The sequence below is a fragment of the Syngnathus typhle genome, linkage group LG15 (assembly GCF_033458585.1).
Source record: "Syngnathus typhle isolate RoL2023-S1 ecotype Sweden linkage group LG15, RoL_Styp_1.0, whole genome shotgun sequence".
Taxonomy (NCBI): Eukaryota; Metazoa; Chordata; class Actinopteri; order Syngnathiformes; family Syngnathidae; genus Syngnathus; species Syngnathus typhle.
In genome coordinates, this window is record NC_083752.1 from 3370555 (window position 1) to 3392030 (window position 21476).

At 46.5% G+C, this 21476-nt stretch overlaps 5 protein-coding genes across 17 annotated transcripts in view; 3 read left to right on the plus strand and 2 right to left on the minus strand.

The window, feature by feature from the left end:
• The first annotated feature begins 220 nt into the window (after window positions 1-220).
• LOC133168349 (E3 SUMO-protein ligase ZBED1-like) lies at window positions 221-2883 on the plus strand. The gene is made up of 2 exons (XM_061299858.1): window positions 221-1166; window positions 1333-2883. The coding sequence occupies exons 1-2, from the start codon at window positions 296-298 to the stop codon at window positions 2331-2333; spliced, it is 1872 nt and encodes a 623-aa protein (XP_061155842.1). The 5' UTR covers window positions 221-295; the 3' UTR covers window positions 2334-2883.
• On the minus strand, window positions 2389-7719 carry trpc6a (transient receptor potential cation channel, subfamily C, member 6a). 2 transcript variants are annotated; one of them, XM_061299848.1, is made up of 15 exons: window positions 7563-7716; window positions 6983-7075; window positions 6589-6905; window positions 6384-6516; window positions 6003-6303; window positions 5616-5801; window positions 5388-5552; window positions 5076-5304; window positions 4782-5009; window positions 4431-4695; window positions 4150-4345; window positions 3746-3946; window positions 3622-3678; window positions 3483-3558; window positions 2389-3421 (listed from the first exon to the last, which is right to left on the minus strand). In XM_061299848.1, exons 1-15 carry the CDS (start codon window positions 7688-7690, stop codon window positions 3294-3296), a joined length of 2703 nt encoding a protein of 900 aa, XP_061155832.1. In that variant the 5' UTR covers window positions 7691-7716; the 3' UTR covers window positions 2389-3293. The 2 variants fall into 2 exon arrangements, with proteins under 2 accessions (XP_061155832.1, XP_061155831.1); XM_061299847.1 differs by having other exon boundaries at window positions 3483-3678; window positions 7563-7719.
• A 1483-nt stretch (window positions 7720-9202) lies between these two features.
• LOC133168355 (transcriptional coactivator YAP1-like) lies at window positions 9203-13970 on the plus strand. 2 transcript variants are annotated; one of them, XM_061299872.1, is made up of 9 exons: window positions 9203-9655; window positions 9969-10227; window positions 10377-10582; window positions 11006-11157; window positions 11636-11737; window positions 11947-12026; window positions 12384-12502; window positions 12562-12665; window positions 12729-13970. In XM_061299872.1, exons 2-9 carry the CDS (start codon window positions 10015-10017, stop codon window positions 12896-12898), a joined length of 1146 nt encoding a protein of 381 aa, XP_061155856.1. In that variant the 5' UTR covers window positions 9203-9655; window positions 9969-10014; the 3' UTR covers window positions 12899-13970. The 2 variants fall into 2 exon arrangements, with proteins under 2 accessions (XP_061155856.1, XP_061155857.1); XM_061299873.1 differs by lacking the exon at window positions 11636-11737 and having other exon boundaries at window positions 9210-9655.
• Window positions 13971-14260: 290 nt separating this feature from the next.
• birc2 (baculoviral IAP repeat containing 2) overlaps window positions 14261-21476 on the plus strand; it is a 43102-nt gene continuing 35886 nt past the window's right edge. For 7 of the 11 annotated variants that reach the window (XR_009718189.1, XR_009718186.1, XR_009718192.1 and 4 more), the window contains exons 1-13: window positions 14261-14415; window positions 15172-15531; window positions 15683-15963; window positions 16110-16409; window positions 16500-16779; window positions 16873-16972; window positions 17041-17119; window positions 17207-17255; window positions 17367-17609; window positions 17678-17776; window positions 17850-18005; window positions 18165-18379; window positions 21210-21304. Coding sequence is in view for 1 of the 11 variants with exons in the window: in XM_061299856.1 (XP_061155840.1) it covers window positions 15438-15531; window positions 15683-15963; window positions 16110-16409; window positions 16500-16779; window positions 16873-16972; window positions 17041-17119; window positions 17207-17255; window positions 17367-17609; window positions 17678-17776; window positions 17850-18005; window positions 18165-18400 (1917 nt within the window). In the remaining 10 variants the exon portion in view is untranslated. Of the gene's footprint in view, window positions 14577-15171; window positions 15532-15682; window positions 15964-16109; window positions 16410-16499; window positions 16780-16872; window positions 16973-17040; window positions 17120-17206; window positions 17256-17366; window positions 17610-17677; window positions 17777-17849; window positions 18006-18164; window positions 19158-20809; window positions 20878-21209; window positions 21305-21476 lie in introns of those variants that run through there. The other 4 variants (XR_009718195.1, XR_009718188.1, XR_009718187.1 and 1 more) reach the window with 4 other exon arrangements.
• Window positions 19164-20718, minus strand: rpl23a (ribosomal protein L23a). Its single transcript, XM_061299884.1, has 5 exons — window positions 20569-20718; window positions 19927-20107; window positions 19570-19746; window positions 19425-19494; window positions 19164-19225 (listed from the first exon to the last, which is right to left on the minus strand). The coding sequence occupies exons 1-5, from the start codon at window positions 20591-20593 to the stop codon at window positions 19211-19213; spliced, it is 468 nt and encodes a 155-aa protein (XP_061155868.1). The 5' UTR covers window positions 20594-20718; the 3' UTR covers window positions 19164-19210.

Below are 21476 nucleotides of genomic sequence, written 5' to 3' on the forward strand. Positions count from 1 at the left end.
CAATTTCTCTCTTTTTAATGTTGAATCTAATAATACACAATATGAACTACTCAAAATGTGTATTGGCCCTTCTCGTGCAACTTATTTTTTGAGGTTGTTTTAAAGTCATTTAGGGTTACCCGAGGAGCTAGTTTGTGGTATAAAATTTTAAAAATATGTGAAATTGACGATCCCCATATCGTGCGGAACTGTGCACCGCGCGTCGCTGTTTCACATCGGATCCTTTTCAATGTAAAGCACGGCGTGACAGCGGGGCGCGGTGTATGTAAACAATACCGCTGAATGGCTAACTAAGATGGATAAGAAAAACATTGAACATTTTGAAATGGACATTTCAGAAGTCGAACCAAATGAGGGGGAAGACGAACTTGTGACGAAAAGAGGAGCCGTGTCTGTGGTTTGGAGGTATTTTGGTTTCAAAAAATACGACTACGACCAAAAAAACATTTTATGCAAGATTTGCTTTACTAAAGTTGCTGCCACTGGGGGGAACACGAGCAACTTGCTCCACCATCTTTGCCGTAGACACGTTTCGGAATATGAAGAATGTATGAAGTTAAAAACGGCGCCCTTTACATCGACTGGCAATCAAAGAACAATTCAAGAGACGACTACCAGAGGGGCTCCATACGATAGGAAAAGCAAACGCTGGACCGACATAACTAACGCAATCACCATCCACCTCGCAAAAGACCTGGTTGCTCTGAGTACAGTCGAAAAAGAAGGCTTCAAGCACATGATCAAGACATTGGATCCCCGTTATGAAGTACCGAACAGAAAGTACTTTAGCCAAGTTGCAATCCCGAACTTGTACGAGAAGCGCCGAACGAAGCTGGAAACAGACATGGCGGCCGTGCGCCACTACGCCTTGACCACTGATATGTGGTTTAGTCGCACCATGGAGCCCTATTTCGGCGTGACAGTTCACTTTATCAGTGACGACTGGTCGTTGCAAAGTCACTGTCTGCAGACCAGCTACTTTCCTGAGGACCACACTGGAGAACTACTTGCAGCAGGCCTGCAGGAGGCGCTTGAGTCCTGGGGGCTTTCCGAGGAGAAACTCGTAGCCATCACGACCGACGATGGCGAGAAGGTCACGAAAGCTGTGGAACTGAACAGGTGGACTCGACTCCAGTGCTTTGGTCACATACTTCACCATGCCATAGGTAAGCAACAGTTGATTATTCTAATAATCCATTTATCTGTTGAATTTTTTAACCCGGGAAATATTTGATACCTCATATCTTTAATTTAGGCTGATACCAAGACTTGGTACTTTCCCAAATTAGTATAAGTCAAGTAAGATAATTAACGTATTTGTTGTTTTTATAGAGAAAGGTGTGAGAGACGACCGCATACAGCACGCCATTGGCGTGTGCAAAAAAGTTGTGTCCACCTTCTCGTACTCGAGTAAAAAAAGAAGGGATCTGGCCATTGTTCAGAACTATCTGGGTCTTCCAAACCACATGCTCACGACAGAGACGCCGACCAGGTGGGGCTCACGTCAAACCATGATCCAAAGAGTGCTTGAGCAAGAGCGGGCCATTAATCACGTTCTAAAAGACGACAAGAAATGCAGACACTTGGTCCTGAGTTGGCAAGATTTGGACGTTCTAGAGGCCGTCAACAAGGCGCTGAGCCCACTCCAGGACTTCACAGACGCTTTGTCAGGAGAGCAATACATCAGCGTATCCTACCTCAAGCCGGTGCTCAAGCTCTTCAACACATCCATCCTGGCCGAGGACGGGGAGGACACCCAGCTGACAAAGGACGTGAAGAAAACCATCTTAGCCGATTTGAACGAGAAATATTCGGACCCGGCCGCTGACGATCTGCTCGACCTGGCGTCGCTTCTCGATCCACGCTTTCGAACCAAGTACATTGATGAAGAAAAGGTGGAGAGGGTTCTGTCCAGAGTCGTCAAGGAGATTGTGTCACTAATGAAGACTGAGCGGGACAGGTTCCCAGGGGCTGCAGGTTCAGAAGCGGAACCCGATCCACCCACCAAGGTAAAACGACGGAAGACTTTGGCCAGCTTTTTCAAAAGGCAGGGCGGCGCAATGACGGAAGAGGAAAGCATCAGAAATGAGCTGACAATCTACTTGCAGATTACAGAGGTGGACAGTGATGTGGACCCTTTCGAGTGGTGGAGATGCCACCAGACGAATTTCCCTCGCGTTGCTAAGCTAGCGCGCCGGTATTTATGCATCCCTGCCACCAGCGCGCCATCAGAGAGAGCGTTTAGCACCGACGGCAACGTGGTCCCGTGTCACAGGGACGCGCTCAAACCAGATGCCGTGGACCGTCTGGTTTTTCTGGCTCAAAATTTGTAAATATCGAAATGACGCTTTAACAGATCTGATAGGAAATCAGGGTCGATCAGAAATATTTTATTTCTAATGTTTTTTATTGGGATAAAATGACCAGTTGAATGAGTGAATATATAGACATTAACACATTACAACAAAGATGATCACATTTAACGCCCCACCCCGAAAAAAAAAATTCAAAATTGTCCAAATTGCAAAAGAGTCAAATGTTCTGCCTGTAATTCATATCTTAATTGTTGTAAGGTAAAAAAAAAAAAAAGTATAGTGAGACAAATGCTCTTTGTTAGCGGTGCATTTGGATGATTGCGTTTTGTGTCGTTTGTTATTAAGCATTAAGCTAATTGGGCGTAAAAGGCAAATCTAGGAGCTTCTTTTAAACGGATGTTGCCGTCAAGCCACGGATTAGGCAAGTGACTTCTGCCTGAATCGATTAGGTATGCCTGGGCAGTATTATATTTCACTCAGAAATATATAAAGGTAGAAATCATGCTATTTTCCTTCCATATCATCCATGTTGAGTTCAATAAATGACGTCTGTGCTGTTTACATGCAATCCAAGAACAAGTATGTCGAGTTTTTGTGTGACGAGAGGAATTTCAGACGCATGTCCACAGGTTTTCAGTGGGCTGCGGTGAGAAGTCGCTCTTTGCGGAGGATAAAGAAAATACACCAGTGAGTATTTCATTGTCAACTATGTGGATTAACACAATGTTTTTTTTTTCCTCTTGACACGGAGCTATTCCAAACTCTTTTTCCAGACTTTCTTTCCGGAGTCATTCTGACGATGCACAAGAAAATTGGGTACGTTTTTATATAATATTGGTGGATGATATAATACATATCAAATACACGCTCGGAACCTTTTACATATTATTCCAACGTAGCCGCTGTACTGCAAAGTTGTTTGTAGTCTTTACAAGCTGCATAAATATATATAAAACATAATCATCTTAGAAAATATCATCAGGAAGATGTAGTGATGTCCCCAAGTCTCCTCATCAGCTCATCCAGCGTCTCTGTGTTCTGCGACTTCTCTTCCAAAAGCTCATAGCGGAGGCTGGAGATGTCTTGCTTGATTTCTTTCAACTCGCCTAAGCAAAATAATATTTTTGTCAAACATTTTTGTCCACTCTTTGCTAGCTGCTAGCTCACCTTCCGTGATTTCATCACTCTCCCGGTCGGCTCGAGCTTTGATGATGTAACGCTTGATCAGACGCTTCATGATTTTCTGCATGCACGAATGTGGACTTTGAGCCTTGTAAAATAACAGAAACATTTGTGGTGCCGATACCTGGTATCTGGAGGGGCGTGCGGAATCACTGAATGCTGAATTTTTCCCTCCTCCCATCTAAAATATAAAGAAAACATATTGTGACATCTCCAGGAAGTAGGATTATTGAATGGGAAGCAATCACCTTGTCAAGTTGCGTCTCATGATTGTCCTCCTTTTGTCCTCTCACAAACTGCAGCACCAGAGACTTGACACCTTTAGACAGGCCCACCAGTGACTTGGGACTCGGAACCAGATTGAAAGGCACAGGTAAGGTCCGTCCCTCCTCAAAGTAAGAGAACCACAGTTTGGCCCGAGCAAACTTCCACTCCACGTCGGCGTCGTCCTGGTGGAGAGAGAAATGACACTTTACTCCTTACTGGGTTTAGTTTGACATTTTTGTCCTTGTTTTAGCTTCAATGCCATAACAAGTTTGACAAACAGCACTATTATGCGTTTAGTCGTCGTTTCCCCCCCTCCTTTTAAAATCTACGATTCCTCCCCAACATAAATATTAGTGAGAGCGACTTGGCGTGTGATCCGTCAAACCTCGATCTCCTGGAAGGAGCTGTTGATCATGGCGATGAGCATGTTGAGCAGCACGATGACCATCGTGACGTTGTAAATGCCGTACAGGACGTAGCCGATGTTCTCGATGAATTTGTGTCCGTTGTTGATGACTACCGAGCGGACCTCAGACAGTCCGAATATGGCCCAGAAAAGCGTCTTGAAGCTCTCCTCCAAGCTGTTGCGTAAAAAAAAAAAAAAAAAAACACCACATGAATAATCTTGATGCAGTTTCTTAGTGGCTTGTCGGATATTCGTCTCACGTGGTGAAGGCGTCGTTCTGCTTGATGCCCAGATAGTAGGAATATAGGTTGAACATGCCGATCATGAAAGCCAGAAATACCAGCAGGAAGATGACCATGAACTTCAAAATGTCCTTAACCGTCCTGCCCAGAGAGATCTGCAGAGGCCCGAAGCTCTCGTTGGCTGGGAGGATGTAGGCAATCCTGGAGAAGCTCAGAACCACAGCCACTGCGTACAGACCCTCAGAGACTAGTTGGGGGTCTGACGGCAACCAGTGGATCCGTGCTGCAAAAAAAAAAAAAAAAACTCAGGGAGGGATACTGGTTTGGAATACCGGAAGTCTACATACAAAGCTGGCGAGAAAAAGTCACCAAGGGTAAAGTAGAGAATCTCTGGAGGCAACGTGACGTTTGTCAGGTTGGTGAAATGCGCGTCTACGTAGGTCTGAGCAAAGCTGGCGTGTCTCAGGGCAGAGAAGCGACAACCGAAGGAGGCCAGGAAGATTGCCAGCATCCCAAAGTCCAGAAAGTTCCACGGTTCCACCAGGTACTCCCCTGGCCCTAGACTCCAGATCTCCTTTACCTCGGTCCAGATCATACCTGCAGCAGATGGACACAAGCCGAATGTCCGGCTCCATCCAGCCATCAATTTACTTTATCGCCTACCCATGACCCATGAGATGATAAGGATCTCCATCCAGGTGAAGGGCGTTGTGGTCATGCGGTAGAGCAGCATTGGGTCCGTGTTGGGCATATTTCGGTGGGTCATGTTGGGCAACAGCGCCGTTCCTGCAAAACGGTCTGCGGCATTCAAAATCAGCAGGCCCAGGAAGATAGTGAAAGATGAAGCATGGGCCACGAACTTCATGAAGGGGCTTCTCATCACCCGCCCAACCTGATCCGCAAAGACGGTCACAATATGATCAGAGGGAGCAAATTTGGCTTGATGGGAGTTTTGAGATGATTGGCAGAACCTACTCTACTGCACGGCGCCATCCAGTAGGCCAAAGCCAACCCCGGTAGCCCCAATGCCACGGCCAGGACCACCAGTAGTTTAATAGCGGTGGTCTGTTGCCTGAGCCCGGGCAGGTTCTCGTACCAGATACTTAGCAGCTGCTGCTGACAGTTGGGATGGGCCACAAACTGAAAAAAAAGGACGAGTTAGTATTACCGCGACCGATCCCTCCTAGCAGGTTCCGACCCGACCTTTTTCAATTCGTATTTGATGGCTAACTTGAGGCGTGCGAGGGACGGGCGCCCGGGCGGGTCGTAGCTGTCTTCGTCGTCCGTTCCTCCGTTCAGTATGGCCTCCACCTCCTGGGTGCTGCGGCACAGGTCCAGGAGGCCCACCACAAAGTCCTTACACTGGCTGGATAGGCGGCAATAGTCGTTCTTTGCGAGAAACCATGTGGGTTGTATCAAAACATGAGCGAGTTAAACACTTGTACAAACTCTTATACGCACGTTAAAACAAACGTCACTCCCGAGATAAGATCGAGGCCTTTGTTGACGCTTGGGCCTCGTCAGAAGTCGTGCGTTTACTCGCTCGACTGGTGATATAGCAGAGGTGGACCGTATTATCTATGACGGTACCTTAAACTCCTTTTCGATGTTGGCCAGCATGGCCAGCTCGTTGCTGAGCTCCAGGGCGGCCAGCACCGGATCCTCATTGGACAGGGAGAGGTAAGCCGGACTGGCCAGTCCGCGGTAGGCGTTGATTCGAGAGCGTGAGTGGCTGAAGGAGTCAAACTGTTGCTGATAGTTGCACGAGTTGCAGCCGCAGAAGTAGTCGTGCGGCGGGTCGATGCGAGCCCCTTTATTCAGAAGGGTGTGGACGATCTCAAATTCTTGGCAGTGCGCCGCCAGGATCACAGGAGTCACGTCGTGAGAGAATCTGCAGATTATTTTCCGGGTCCAACAGCAATGACAACACCCAGCAGGATCCCCCCCCCCCCCCCCTTCTGTATGTCTTACCTCGTCCCGTCCTCGTCATAAGCGTAGAAGTCATCCAGCATGTCCACCTGAGCGGGGCTGGCCGTCAGACGATGGTCGTCTCGGAACGAAGGGTGCGCCAGCAATGCCTCGGTGATGCGGATGTAACCCTTACCTGCAATGTCCACAATGTTATTTGTCTCCTTCATGTGGTTGGATCTTGTTCTTGCACTTTTTGTTGTCTTACTGATGGCCAACAGGAGGGCGTCGCCCACCCGAGCCAAGTCCGGCCTCCCCAACAGCAGCTCCGTCACCTCGAGGTGCTCGTTGGCCACGGCCAACTGCAGGGCGTTCTGGCCCATGTAGTTGACCGTGTTGACGTTCAGGTGCGGCACCTGCAGCAGCATCCGCCGCACCTCGGGGATGTTGCCGTACTCGGCCGCCTCCAAGAAGCGCTGCTCCACCTCGGACGGCCCCACGGACGGTGCGGTGAACATGTGGGACGGGCCCCTCAGGGCCTGCCGGCGCTTGACGGCGCTGAGCCGAGCCAGCAGTTGGCTGTGGCTGCGACAAAGTCATGACAAAACTATTGGTCATGTTTTACACCTTCAAGCTGCAATCCTGAAGTTTGCGAAACTCACCCAAACCATCGGTTATCCTCGGGGAAGTCATCGGATGTCAGCAGGTTGTCCCGACTCCTGGCCCGCGGGGTGTCGGTGGCTGACGCCGCCTGCCTGTGGTTCATCCCGGGAGGAGATCAGACGAAGTGAGCTGTGAGAGTGTAGTTGGACTTTTTCCCTCCTCCCTTCCTTCATCCCTCCCTCCCTCTGTCCTGTTGGACTCCTTGAGAAAGAATGCATCCTTCAGGGTCCTGCTTCACTTTTATGTAGATTGGATAGGACATTTTAGTCAACTTTGTGTGATGTGGGGTAACTTTTTCTTATTCGGCATAAGAAAAATAAATATAATTTTCACATTTGGAATCGTCACATTAAATATGTTACCAAAATAACATTACATATTTGAACCTATATTGTATATGTATTATTTTAGTGTTTATTTCATCAACAGTCTCATCATTTTGGATGGTTGAAAACGTGTCGATTGGCGAAAACCACCCCCGAAATGTTCTTTTCATGTTGAGACATTGTGCAGCTATTTAAAACCGCTCTGCTGTGTGTGTGTGTGTGTGTGTGTGTGTGTGTGCGTGCACCGACTGACTGATAGATGATGAACAGCAGATGAGATTCCTCGGGGTCCAAATTCCCAGCAGACTTTGCTTCCTGTGTCCTCCCACCCTGCACAGATCCTTGTCCACTGTGGGAAAACGGCTTCCCATTTTTGCACATCCACACATGCGTAGCTATGCAGCGTTTAAACTGCACTTCGTTTTCTTCTGGTTACCGAGTTCATTTATGTTACTAGAGCGCCTCGTCGAGGACATAGCACCTCATGACGTCAACATGAGCATATCTGATAAGGCCTCTGATGTGCAGATTGTGGCCCCCAGTTTCCTTTTAAGGGTCCAATGGGTGAAGATTACTCACTTTAGACTTTTTATGGCATCATGCTTTATTAGAGGAGAGGTGTGCACGAGAATGGTGCAGGGAGGGAAGCTGTAAGAAGAACGTATATGCCCATTGTCAATGTAAACACTGTAAAAGACAAGTGTATACATTGTTAATGTGCAGGCAGCCACCTGGTGAGTCGGGTGCAATTTATTCAATCTCATATAGCCGAACTTCATGGAACCTAATTTAATTTAACGGAAACTAACAAGGCATTGTAATTGTTGCGCCAGTTGTGTGAAAGCATTTTTTTTTTTTTGTAATGCATTTCAAACTGAAATATTTACACATTATATGACCCAATGATGCTAACTTAAACCCATACGTCAAACACAAGGATGGTAAACAGCACCACCTGCTGGAGAAGAGTTGCCATAAACCAAATTGTGTTTCAATCTACAAATGACCCTAAAGCAGAGATGGAGCACTACACGAGTTTGGGTTTAGGGGTTTCGATTATTGTGAGTTCAGAAGTTTGGGTCGCGTTGTTTTGGGTTATGGCTTAGGGTTGCAACTGCAGTTAGAATTTTTGGGGTTACGGGTATTGTGTGTTAGGTGATGGCATTCTCTAGAAAGACTCCTCACTCTGGAGAATTAGCTGCGCAGACGATTCGTGTTTATGTGCCGGGAGCGAGACGTGATTTCCGATCATGGAAACCAGATGTGAAAGGGGAAACATGGCCGCTTGGATTTTTACCCCACGACATCCACGCGTCACGTTTCCTCATTATGACAGAAAAGACGCCTCCTGCAGGGTCAGAGCAATTTCTTCCCTGAACTGGGCTGTTAAAACGGGAAGCAGGGAGAACATTCCGGAGTCCAGATGGAGACTCTCACCTCCTTGGAAAAGAAAACAAGTGAATGAAAGATGGCGAATGCTGTGGAATGTGCACCAAGTGCAAGTCGACAGGGGCCACAGATTAGGGGGGCCCCACAAACACGGGGCGGGGGACAGGCGTGCACAACTACATGTGTCCTTTGTTATACGGTGGATGAGCCCCAGCTGTTAGCTTAGCATTAGCCCATGGACTAATGGCAATGGCAAACACGTAGTCAAACTGTAAGATATCTGTAAAAATTCCTCCCATCCGTACTAATTATAGGCAGTTGGAGCAAAATGTTTAACAATAATAAAATGGTGCGCGAGGTTTTTTCTTTTTCTTTTCCCCCCCATAACCCACAGTGTGCAGTACGCGTGCGCTCCACGAGGAGGCGCACACCGTCTGTGTGGTTCACTCATACCGGGCAGATGTTTTCTTTTAGTGCAACTATTCTCCATATAAAATATTGAATTAAAAACGTTCCGTTTTGACTTGAATGTTGCAAGTCTTTAGGATGACACCAGGGAGGTTTGTTTGTCGGGTTCCAAAGCTATTTCTTACTTATGTTTTTGTTTTCGCCTAAAAATGACACTATATTATATAATTTGTTGTGTGTGTTCGGTGCAACTGTGGTGAAATTTGATATTTTTAGTGCGAATGGCTGCACAGGTTTGGTGCAGCGGCGACTTTAAAGGCTGCAACCCCGCCCATGCGCACTATCGCAGGAACGTGGATGTGCACGCGCGCGCACACACGCACAAAAGTTTGGATTTGTCGTCGTGATTTCTTTCCACGCACTTTGTTCCACTTCCAGCTGCGTGGATTTCTTTCTCGAGGAGTCGTGGGATTCTATTGTAGCTTTATTCTCGCCATTGAGCGTGGATTTTGACGAAAGGAGTGGGGGAGACGGTCTGTCTGCGTGAAGGTATGTGGAAGGCATGTTGTGTGCACTTTTCCCTATTCCCCACACACACACGCACCCGCGCGCTTTCTCGCGTGTTGATTGCGTGTTTCTAAATAACTTTGAGAAGTTCTGGTAAAGTTCAGCTGGGGTGTGGGGGGACAAGAGGAAAGTGGGGGAGTAGTGTAAACAATCCGAGCACCACGTCACGCATTGTCTTGCAAGTTTTGCAACCCCCCCCACACACACACACACACACAACCCCCCCCCCCCCCCCCGAACACACACACCACAACGGCGTCCACGCGTATTCTTAATGTCAGATGTTGTTTTGCAGCTTTTTGTTATTGTCAATCGTGTGAACCACAAAAAAAGGCCCCCACATGGACGCGCACCGCGTCGGCGGCAGCGCGCCCCCGGCCGGCCAGCAAGTGGTGCACGTCCGCGGCGACTCCCAGAGCGAGTTGGAGGCCCTGTTCAGCGCCGTCATGAACCCGGCCAAGGCCGCCCAGCAGCCTGCCTCGCTGCCCATGAGGATGCGGAAGCTCCCCGACTCCTTCTTCAAACCGCCCGACCCCCGGACGCACTCCAGACAAGTATGGAAGTGTTCCAAAACGTTCCTGAAACCCGGATGATGTCTTTCTTGTCATTCAAGTGTAAAAACAAGTTGTCTAAACTCTAGACAATTTCACATTCTGCTTCTTTCAAAACAAGCATCTGATGTATTGCCCATTTTTCCCGTCAGGCCAGCTCGGACGGTGGCGCGTGCGCGTCCCTCACGCCTCACCACGTGCGGGCCCATTCCTCACCCGCCTCGCTACCCGTCAACATGCCCGACGCAGCGACCGTGGCCGCAGCCGTGGCGGCAGCGGCCGTCATCCCCGATGACATGCCGCTCCCGCACGGTTGGGAGATGGCCAAGACGCCGACCGGACAACGGTACTTTCTCAAGTAAGAGCAGCTTTACGGTCCCTGAAGCCCTGATCTAGTCTTCCTAGGCAACCTCATTGTTAACCCTAAACCCCAACACAGTTTCAAAACGGTACTCTGAAACCCAAATCCTGTCTTGAAAGCCAATTTTAAACCCTAGACCTGTTTTGGAACCATTACCTGGCCCCTTTAATGCGGTCTTGAAAGCCCAAATTTGAAACATTTTTGAAACACTGTCCCGAAAAAGGGGCATCATCTGCAACAAAGTAAAACAACTTAAAAGTGCAAATAACAAAATGGAAAGTTGTTCTTGTGACTTGTGAGTTTCTTACGCGTGTGCGCATGCACCTCCACTTTTGTTGTCGTACTGGTCGATCCAGTCCCGCTCCTTCAAGTCATTGTTCTGACTTGCTGTGTACGTGCGTATTTGTGTTGTGTCTCCAGCCACCTGGACAAGACCACCACCTGGCATGACCCCCGCCTGACACAACTCCAGTCTGCCGCCCCGCCGCACCCCGGCCCGTCCCCGGTCCACGCCCACTCCCTTAGCAACCCGGCCACGGCCACCACGCCGCCGAGCTGCAATCCAGATGCAGGTATTGTTTATAAATAATTGCATTAAGTGCTTAATTCGGTGGCAGCCATTTGCAGGTCTTCCTTCACCCCACCCCGCCACTTGAAGAACAACAAAACAAAATAACATCAATCAGTAGAGCCTACCAAAGAAAATACATGTGTATGGAATGCTAGCGAGCTAGCTCCAGCCATAACGAATCGAATCGCAATCATTGCATTTTAAATATATAGTAATAGTCTTCAACGCAAGTTGATATAATGCTCTTTTGGGGAGGGGGGGGGGGGTTGTTGGCTATTAGCCAAACTGTCTCTTTACGTGAAGTAAGTTCACTGTCACCATCTCCGCTCGTATGTCAAGGTTAGCCTGACTCCTATCTTGTCGTTTAGCTGGGTCTTTTTTTTTTTTTTTACCCACAATCCTTTGCTCAGAGGACATAAAAAAAAGGGGCTCCGATTGTGCGTCTTCTCCTGCTCATGTGTGCTCTCGCTGCTGTTCAGGTGGGCTGCCTGAAGGCTGGGAGCGGGCCGCCACTGCCGAAGGGGACGTGTACTACATCGATCACGTAAATAAGAGTACCACGTGGCTCCACCCGCGTCTAGGTAGCGCCGCCACAGTCCAGTATTATTTGGGGGAGGGTGTGGGCTTCTGCACAGATGCTTGTTTGTCCACTAACATCACCGCAACCGGGAAGATCGCAAAAAAACAAAACAAATGAAAGGAAACTGTCGACTTGGACCTCAAGGACATCAATGAAAATGTTTTTAGTTATTTTTGTTGCATGTTTTTTTTGTGTGTGTGTGTGTTACAGGCCTCCTAAGCTTGGTCATGCAGCAGCGGAAGGAGAAAGAAAGACTGCGATGCAAGCAACAAATGCAGCTCAAGACGCAGGTGATTATAACTGACAGGCAAGACTCGGCAAACGTTTATTTCTCCACGAGGAGCCATTCAGTACGGCGCAGTCATCGGCACACGTTTATAACATAAGTACATAATGGTGTCATGAAAAAGTGCAAAAGTGTGTGCGTTTGTAGAATCTTTACATTTGCCACTTGTGGTGCACGAGCTCCCTCTAGTGGTATGTAAAAGAAACACCGCCCAAGTACCGTTCAGTTGACGAATTTGACGTCTGTGCAGTTTATTCGTATTGAATCGTTATGTATGATCTCCCACAGGCTGTTTCGAAACCTAAGACACACCAAATGTAAGGCTAGATTGTGTCAAATGTGACATGCACGTGTTGTGTAGGACATATCTGGAGGAGGAGGCAACCAGATGTCGGCAGCCGTTGATCTTGACAGGAACACACTTGCCCCACCTGTGGATGTCAGGATTCGAGCGCCCACCTATGAACCCACGCTGAACGGGTGAGCGTCAACATCATCATTATCATGTGACGTTTTGTTTATTATTTGTTCCTTCGCAGCGGCGCTCACTCTCGCAATGAGAGCACCGACAGCGGCCTGAGCGTCAGCAGCCTGCCACGCTCATCCGACCTGGCACTCGCTTCTGTGGACCACATGGACACGGGTAATGCTCAGTGCTCAATAGAATCCAAACGGCTCAAATGCTAACATGCAAACCGTGTCGTAGGTGAGTGCGTGGAGTCGCCGACTTTACAGGACTCGATGCCCGTGATGAACGAGAACGAAGAGCTGATGCCCTGCATCCCAGAGGGTCTGAGTTCAGACCTCCTGATGGACATGGAGACGGTCCTGTCCGGCTCGCACATGGACAGGGACAGCCTGCTCACCTGGCTATAGAGACACCATTTTGTGTCCTCTTCGAGAAGACTTTGTGTGGATTGTTGACACTAACACGACAGAGGACTTCATTTGCCAACACGTGACCAACGCCCAATGTACCCTCCTTGGCACCCTTGAAGTAATCTCGCCTCAGGTGGTAAGATGCCGGAATTTTTCCTTTTTGGGGGGCTTTTGGAAGAATCCAAATGGTCAACGGCCATATGTATTATGCTGAAGCCCGTTTGAAAGTCAGTTTTTCGCAATGAAAATCGACAAAATGACCAGAAGTAATCCACAAGGTCAGAAATAATACACAGTCACAATACTTGAGTCGTATTCTTCATGCAATGTCTCTTCATACCTGTTATCCATAATAGTCACCACATTGCACAGTCGAAATAAAACAACCAGAAATAATCCACAAAAGATTCATAACTGCCACCTTGCACAAAATAGCAGAATGCAGAAACACTAATAATACACAGTAAAAAAAAAAAAAAAATCTTGAAATGAAGGGAAGGTGTTAAAGCATTTATCTAGTGAAGTAATAGTAAGCATTTAACGTAAAATATGTTGACTATTGTGGTTTCTCATACTGAGAGCCGTTCCTGATGTTTCCTTCACCCAATGAGCCACACCAGAGGGTTGAAAGATTAGGAACGGCTAAGGAAGCAAATGCACTGTTCTTAATATTATGGTTTAGCCTTCTTGTGTGGGATTTTAGGAGACGGCCATTTTAAAGTTGTTACTATTAAAGGTACTACAGTACAACCTTTTATCTTGCCAATAAACAGCAAATGAAGACTTTTTTTAAGGTTGCTTAATGGAGCATCAAAATTATAAATGTTGCGGTGTGTGTGATTAAAAAAAATATATATATGTATATTTACATGTATCGCTCATACCTTTCTGTGCAACACAAGTTTATTTATCTTAGGATGATGCATGACACTCCCTGTTCTATGAATTTATGTGTAACATAAGCTTTATCTGTTTACAGAATTTTGTACCTTTTTATGCATGCGCTTTATGTATACATTTATTCTCACTAATTGTTTGAAATACATAATAAACATTTAATAAATAAAAACCATGGAGGTATTTCTTTAAAATAGTTTTATAATATTTAAAAATAAAAAATCACGAAGTAGATTGTGCACGAGTGTGTGTGAATGTGTGGTTTTTTTAACCTTTGCCTGAAAGGGGATTTTGTATTTTTCATGTACACCCGTCTTGAAATTAATAATAACCCCGAATAATAAGTTTCGATGACTCGTAGCATTCACGTGTTTTTGAGTTACTTTTCGTTTTTTGTTGTTGTTAAATTAGCCTTTTACTCTTATTGTACAAAATAAAACGACTGTACAATCTGGGGGTGAATTTAATTGGCACTCGTTTTTTGGGATAGTGTATTTGAAAAACATGATCGTTGATTTCACTTTCGCTCGAACCCGGAAGTGGCCTAGCTAGCTTGTCTGATAGCAGCTCGATGCTATCGGGACTTTCCGCAGCCTGACTCATAGACGTAGCCCGCGGTGAGTGTACCGACAGCCGTGGGACTTTTCATAGTTTGACGTATTTTTTTACCACCCCCATAACATATTACTCCATTCGTTGTACTCTTATCGGTAAGGCCACCCCTGAGCTCGCGGTAGCTAGTAGCGTTAGCAGGGTATTTTCTCGTTTTACAGCGAACGTGAGTGTTGTACTTTACTTTTACGTGTTATTAAATTGTACAATCAGTCAGTTTCTCCCATGAAATACTGAAAATGATTATTCAGCAAATATTCTTGAACAAATGGAAGCGTTTCTACAAGTCAAAGAGGAACCGATTTGAGCATTTTGTTAGGAAAATCTCACACAATTCCCCTTTAATTTGACATTTTTTCACTCAAACCTATGTATTGACAGGGTATATGGTCTTTAAACGATGTTAATGTGGCACATTGATATAACAATATCAGGCAGCTGGTTTGATATTAACTTTAGTGTATGATAGACTCCCACAATTAAAATGGAAGTTCCTGTTTCATTTTGAACGAAACCTTAACAACTCCACTGTCTCGTGAAACCATGTATTTTCACTCAAAGGCAGCGATTTATTTTTCACTGAATTTTGTGTAGATTTCCTGTTTTATTGCAATATAAGCTCTAACTTCTTTGTAGAGGCGTGGCATCTCCATTAACAGTCACTTGTTCTTTCGCAATGACAGGACATATTTAAAATTGAAAATGTGAGTCTTGATCACATGAATTCACATGATTTGACACTTGATCTTGTATTTCCCCAGGTGCTGAAGGAGGGGGGAGAGGTTTGAGATATATTTTTTTTATATATATCTACATATATAGCTATATATGTAGATATATAGATTTTTTTTTTCTTTGCTCATCGGAACCATTTTGTTTAATTGAGGATGGAAAGACGCACTGCACCGGCTTTTGGCTCATCAGTTACATTTTTGCTGACTGCTCTTTCTGAGTGAGCCATTTCAAACATCTTCCTCTCACGAGGGGCACCTCCAACTGCCTACTTGTCTTGTTCATCCCCAAAACCATGGACACTCTGGTTCAACTGAAGAACAATCAATTTTTGATGAGCCTCTGTCGCAGCGGACCCCCGCCTGACCTGCAGTATGACAACTCCTCAGGTAGCTCACCTCAAAAAGCCTTTCGCTGAATCCTTGATATTGAACAAATGCTCTTCAGATGTTTCCTTATGTTTTTTTTTTTTCTGAAAGAAAATGGTGTATTCTCTTGAATGAAATGAATTGTTGACTAAAAAAAGGTCCCGTGCCGCAGAACTCTTCCGCATCTCCACCTTCGCCCGCTTCCCGGCGTCGGCCGTCAGTGAGCGCAGCCTTGCGCGCGCCGGCTGGTTCTACACAGGCGTGGGGGACCGCGTGCAGTGCTTCCGCTGCAACGTGACGGCCGAGGGCTGGCTGGCGGGCGATTGTCCCGCCGAGAAGCACCGGCAGCTGTCGCCGTCCTGCCCCTTTGTGCAGAGTCTGCCGTCAGCCGCCAACCTGCTCTCCTCCTCGCACTCAGCCTTCTCGCCTCTCCGTGTCGCCACCATCGTACCGGTAAGGTACCCGCTCACCTACAGTTTTGTTATATTTTATTCTAACATTTTACTTGCCAGATATTTTGAAATATTCGTTTTGATTTCTACATTATCTTAAATACAGTTTCTCTAGTATATTTATTATTTTGTTTCTTTTGCTTTTAGCTTCCTGGTCCAGCCGCACCGAACCCAGCGGCAGGTCCAGGCGAGGAGCCGGCGGGCTACCTGAACATGGGCTTCTCGGGGCCGCCGCCGCCTTCTAGCCCGCTGAGCTCCCGCGGCGTGGAGGACATGTCGCACCAGCGGCCCGCCTGCCACAACCCGGCCATGCGGCGTGAGCAGGATCGCCTGGACTCGTTCCACACATGGACGCTGTCCACCATCACGCCGGCTGAGCTGGCCAAGGCCGGCTTCTACTTCCTCGGGCTAGGCGACCACGTGGCCTGTTTCAGCTGCGGCGGCCAGGTGCGCTCACACAGAGACCAAACCGTGTGATTTCTTTCTTTTTTTTCTTCATTGAGTTGCAAGTTGTTGCCAACCGCGCGTCATCTACAGCTGAGCAACTGGGAGCCGGGCGATCGCGCCTCGTCGGAGCACCAGCGCCACTACCCCAACTGCCGCTTTGTGCGAGGCGACCGCACCGACAACGTGTCACTGGCAGGGCCGGCGCCGCCCTTGTCGTCGTCATCCTCGCAGTTGTCGTCCGCCGCCCTCAACAACGTGTCCAACCCGTCCATGCGGCAGAGTGACGAGCGCCTGCTCACCTTTGTCAACTGGCCCACGCGCATCCCCGTCAGGCCCGAACAGCTGGCCAAAGCCGGATTCTACTATGTCGGTGAGTCAACAGCGATTAGTTTACTTTTTTTTTTTTCTCAAGAAAATTTCCCAAATACTTTTCTCTGAAAAAAATAAATAATTATCCGCTAAGGTCGCAATGATGACGTGAAGTGCTTCTGCTGTGATGGTGGTTTGCGCTGCTGGGAGTCAGGAGACGATCCCTGGGTGGAACATGCAAAATGGTTTCCACGGTAATGGAAATAACTCACGATAATTGTGAATGTTGAGCCAGCAAATAAATGTTGTGGTTGCTGTTCAGGTGTGAATATTTGCTGCAGGAGAAAGGTCAAGAATTTGTGCATCAGATTCAGGCGCGCTTCCCTCGACTTTTTGAGCAGGTTTTATTGCCAAAGCACAAATATCTCTTTTTTTTTCAAATTTAAATCTACAAATCGCTCATGGTCCGTGTTTGTTTCCCCCAAAAGCTTCTGACAAACGGAGACAGCAGCTCCAGAGAGTTTGTGGATCCACCAGGTAAGTTTGAACCATCCTTCAACAAAGTGAAGAATGGTTTGTCATTTCGAAGTTTATTTTTGGAGACTTAAGCCAGCTTTTATCAATAATTGCTTTTATTTTCTGTGTCAGTTGTGCATCTGGGCCCGGGCGACGAGCGTTGCGAGGACGCGGTGATGATGAACACGCCGGTCGTCAAGTCGGCCCTGGAAATGGGCTTCGAGCGTAGCCTGGTCAAGCAGACGGTGCAGAGCAAGATCCTCAGCAGCGGTGAGAACTACCGCACCGTCCAAGAACTGGTCTCGGACCTGCTCAGCGCCGAGGATCAGAAGAGGGAGGAGGAGCGAGAGATGATGGCCGAGGCTATGGCGTCGGGTACGTCGCCCGGAACACTGTTCGGAGTCCTCTCAGTTGAACGTACGTCATTGTACGTTTTCTTCCAGACGGTTTCACGTTTGTCAAGCGACACCAGGCGGCTCTGGTGCAGCGGCTCAAGAGCGTGGAGCCTGTCTTGGAACATCTCAGAGAGCAAAATGTGCTAAGTACGTAAAAGACCAAGACCAATGACCATCTGGGAAATAACACCCATGATTATTACGTTTGTCGTATGCGCAGGCGCCGAGGAATACAACGGGCTTCAGGCGCAGACGTCGCCGCAGCAGCAGACGGCTCGTCTCATCGAGCTGGTCCTCACTAAAGGCAACGCGGCCGCAGAGGTTTTTCGCAACTGGATCCAAAAGAACGACGTGCATCTGCTCAGAGAGCTCATGGGTACAAAAACACCATCAGTGGATATAATAAGTTAACGCACCCAAATGTCTGTCCAACTTTTTTTTTTTTCTTTTAACAACACAAAAACAGGGGTGTGTAAAATTTCTCTATCCACTGTGCATGTTCTCTGCTACACTATAGTGATCTTTTTTTTTTTAGCTCAGTCCAACGAAGCAGCATCTCCTAGCCAAGACCTGTCAGGTCTTCCCATGGAGGAGCAACTGCGGCGTCTCCAGGAGGAGCGAACGTGCAAAGTGTGCATGGACAAGGAGGTCAACATCGTCTTCATCCCGTGCGGACACCTGGTGGTGTGCAAAGACTGCGCCCCGTCCCTACGCAAGTGTCCCATCTGTCGAGGCTTGGTCAAAGGCACGGTGCGCACCTTTCTCTCATAAAACCGCCGTGGTCTTGCGTTATGTCATTGATGAATGTAACACACAGCTTGCTAGTTGCTACAAAAGCTCCTCACACACCACATTTATAAATATGATAAAGAATCACTACTCATGCCTTGTGTTGAAAGTGACCGTCTTTAAGAATCTCTCGGCTTAAGCAAATTAACGCATTCATGGTTTCAGTTTAGACCAGGCATGTCCAAAGTCTAGCCCGACAACTTTGCATTACTTATATCTCCTGTTTAAAATGTTCATGAGGCAAAAATTATTTTAGATTCATATAAATTTAAGGTATTTCATAGTTTGTTCAAGGTTATCTGACTCTTCAGATATGAATGAAAGGCGGAATTTGCGTTTTTAGGGTTGTTCACATCTGCCTGAGTGGCTTGTATGTGGTTATTTTGTCATAGACATTTACAGACATATTTACATTTATAACAGTGTTTATTTGCACACTTTTGTAGTTAAAAAAATGTCCGAAAAAGCTATTGGCCCCCGGGCCCCTTCACTTTATCAAATCTGGCCCTTGTTGCAAAAAGTTTCAACACCCCTGGCTTAAGACAGTCACTTTCAGTAAGCCTCGACACCAGCGCAACTAACTGCTTTCAAGCAACAAAACTTAATCCAAAATCACCCAGGTGAAAGGTTAAATAGAAGGTTGTCTTAGAATGAGAATAGATGGAAACTGATTTGTATCGACAAAATAAACATGTAATGATTTTGAATAATGTGATATAAATACAAAGAGCAGACCATATTCATGTTTGGTTTATACAAATATTTATTAGCCCACAAGTCTCTTCCACCATTTTAGATGATTCCAATCTGTAAAATATAAAGAAAAAAAAAGAGGTCGCATTAGATGAGGAAACTAAATGGTTACTGGTTGCAACGGCAAAGATTTGTCCTAGCATCAGTGGTTCCTTTGAAATGCAATCACTAACATTCAGAATTGGTTTAGCATCATATGCATAGGACTGATTCTCATAATTGAACCTTTTCCAAAGAATCGACTCAAACTTGCCTTGTTTGCAACGTCCAACGCGTCATAGTCTGGCGCCAGGCGGACGTACGCCTTCTTCTCGCCGTCCGGCCTGCAAGGAAACCGCTATGATTTAAAATCCTGTCTTCCGGCACCCTTTCATAAAACGCAGTGTGAACGTACGCACCTGATGAGCGTGTTGACTTTGGAGACGTCGATGTCGTAGAGTTTTCTGACGGCGTGTTTGATCTGGTGCTTGTTGGCCTTGACGGCTACAATGAACACCAGCGTGTTGTTGTCCTCGATCTTCTTCATGGCGGACTCGGTGGTCAGTGGGTACTTGATGATGGCATAATGATCCAACCTGGACAATATTGGACATTTCTTAGTGCTGCAAATGTCTGGAGCAACATGTTGAGCATGATTTTGGTCATCTTATCATTGGTGCATCAGTCGTTATAAAAGCTTGACACATGGCATGTTCATACTTTGATCGCTATTCAGCATCACTTGCACCTTTTGTCACCATAAGAGAGGTTCTTACTTGTTTCTGCGGGGGGCGCTCTTGCGGGGGTACTTGGGCTGCCGGCGCAGACGGAGGGTCTTGGGACGATGGAAGGTGGGAGAAGTCCTGATTTTCTTTTTCTTATGGCTGTGGACGCCTTTGAGAACGGCTTTCTTGGCCTTCAGAGCCTTCGATTTGACCTCCGTCTTGACGGGAACCGCTAGAATGTTAAAGGAACGGCATGCGATATTAAATAACGTGTTGAAAGTCATAGGACCATTTTATTTACTGGTGCTCGTCAGCAAACGATTTTGTTCAGATAGCATGCTTAGTCTTGTGAAGCTAATATGGTCATCTTCATGATAAACAACCATGACTACGCCTAAAATCGACAACTACAATAAACGCGATCCAAACACTGACTATAAGATGATCGGGGAAATCTTTCGACATAATGACTAAATAGTCAGATCGGTACTATTAGCTTAGCCTTGGAGTAGCCGAGCATGTCCCGGCAGACCAGTAAACTCGCACGCGTTAACAAGGTTGCGGGCCTTTAGTTGGCATACGTGGGAAGTAATCATGAAGACTTTTGTTTTCTTGTTGTCTTTGGTATGTCGATGTGCCCATTAAGCCACATGTTTGCCGAAATTTGACACATGAAAATGTTCAGACACGAACCTGCCTTCTTCACCTTCGGTGCCATGTTGGGGAAAGGAAGTTAAAGTGGGGTTTCCAGCGCTATAATGCAAGGGCGAGATAAAGTGTCGCGATATTTGGGCTGTGGTGAGACTTACACGTCATCGCTATCGCGTACAGGCGATGGCATTGACTTGCTGTGGAACTTTATATACTCGCACATTGATTTTTATTTTTTTCCGAACACTTCTAGTTTTAACGTTGTTTTATGTTCTTCTCTTAGCTGTCCATCGCGTTCGATAATGATGATGGGTAACACCACCACTAAAAAGACAATAAGATATGAACGACGTAAGTAATTTATTTATTTATCAAAACACAAATCATTAAATCATCATCAAATACATTTAAATTCGCAAAAATAAATAATAATAAACGATGTGCGCCTCCCGCCAATTGTCCGAAGTTTTAAAAATGTCCGGTTGAATCCGGAAGTAGTCTATTCTCCAAAAGTCGTCAATCACTACACGTACGTCGTACCAGAAGGGAACCAGCCCCATTTGTTTGTACCAAATATTCAAACTATAGTGAAGGTCGTCAACATTTTTTAAATACACCTTAAAACGTATACAATGTATCACTGAAAGTTAACAAATTTAATAATTTAGCGGCAAACTTTCTAGGTACTATTTCAGACAGAACAACAAACGTGGAGGACAGACCGGGGCAAGTTGGGGCATTTCTCCACTGGCTGAACGACGACGGAACGTTGGTTAAGGTAACGACTTTATCATTTTGATTAGATTCTCTATAACTTGTTTGAGTTTATGAATGAAGTCATATTTAATTCCGGCTAAATTTAAAAGTTTCCAAAGTTGTTTGGGTGAACTCGTCTTACAGGTGTCAGCTGTGTGCGAGGCGTTATTATTTAAACTAATGGCACTTTTTTG

Coding starts and splice junctions, on each gene's coding strand:
- LOC133168355 (XM_061299872.1), top strand. CDS start 10,015: ATGGACGCGCACCGCGTCGGCGGCAGCGCGCCCCCGGCCGGCCAGCAA. Junction 11,738..11,946: donor GTGGCTCCACCCGCGTCTAG/GTAGCGCCGCCA, acceptor TGTGTGTTACAG/GCCTCCTAAGCTTGGTCATG. Junction 12,503..12,561: donor TATGAACCCACGCTGAACGG/GTGAGCGTCAAC, acceptor GTTCCTTCGCAG/CGGCGCTCACTCTCGCAATG.
- trpc6a (XM_061299847.1), bottom strand. CDS start 7,690: ATGTGCAAAAATGGGAAGCCGTTTTCCCACAGTGGACAAGGATCTGTG. Junction 5,553..5,615: donor TCAAATACGAATTGAAAAAG/GTCGGGTCGGAA, acceptor CTTTTTTTTCAG/TTTGTGGCCCATCCCAACTG. Junction 3,679..3,745: donor ATGAGACGCAACTTGACAAG/GTGATTGCTTCC, acceptor TTTATATTTTAG/ATGGGAGGAGGGAAAAATTC.
- rpl23a (XM_061299884.1), bottom strand. CDS start 20,593: ATGGCACCGAAGGTGAAGAAGGCAG. Junction 20,108..20,568: donor ACCGAAGGTGAAGAAGGCAG/GTTCGTGTCTGA, acceptor TTAACATTCTAG/CGGTTCCCGTCAAGACGGAG. Junction 19,747..19,926: donor AGCGCCCCCCGCAGAAACAA/GTAAGAACCTCT, acceptor AATATTGTCCAG/GTTGGATCATTATGCCATCA.
- LOC133168349 (XM_061299858.1), top strand. CDS start 296: ATGGATAAGAAAAACATTGAACATTTTGAAATGGACATTTCAGAAGTC. Junction 1,167..1,332: donor CATACTTCACCATGCCATAG/GTAAGCAACAGT, acceptor TTGTTTTTATAG/AGAAAGGTGTGAGAGACGAC.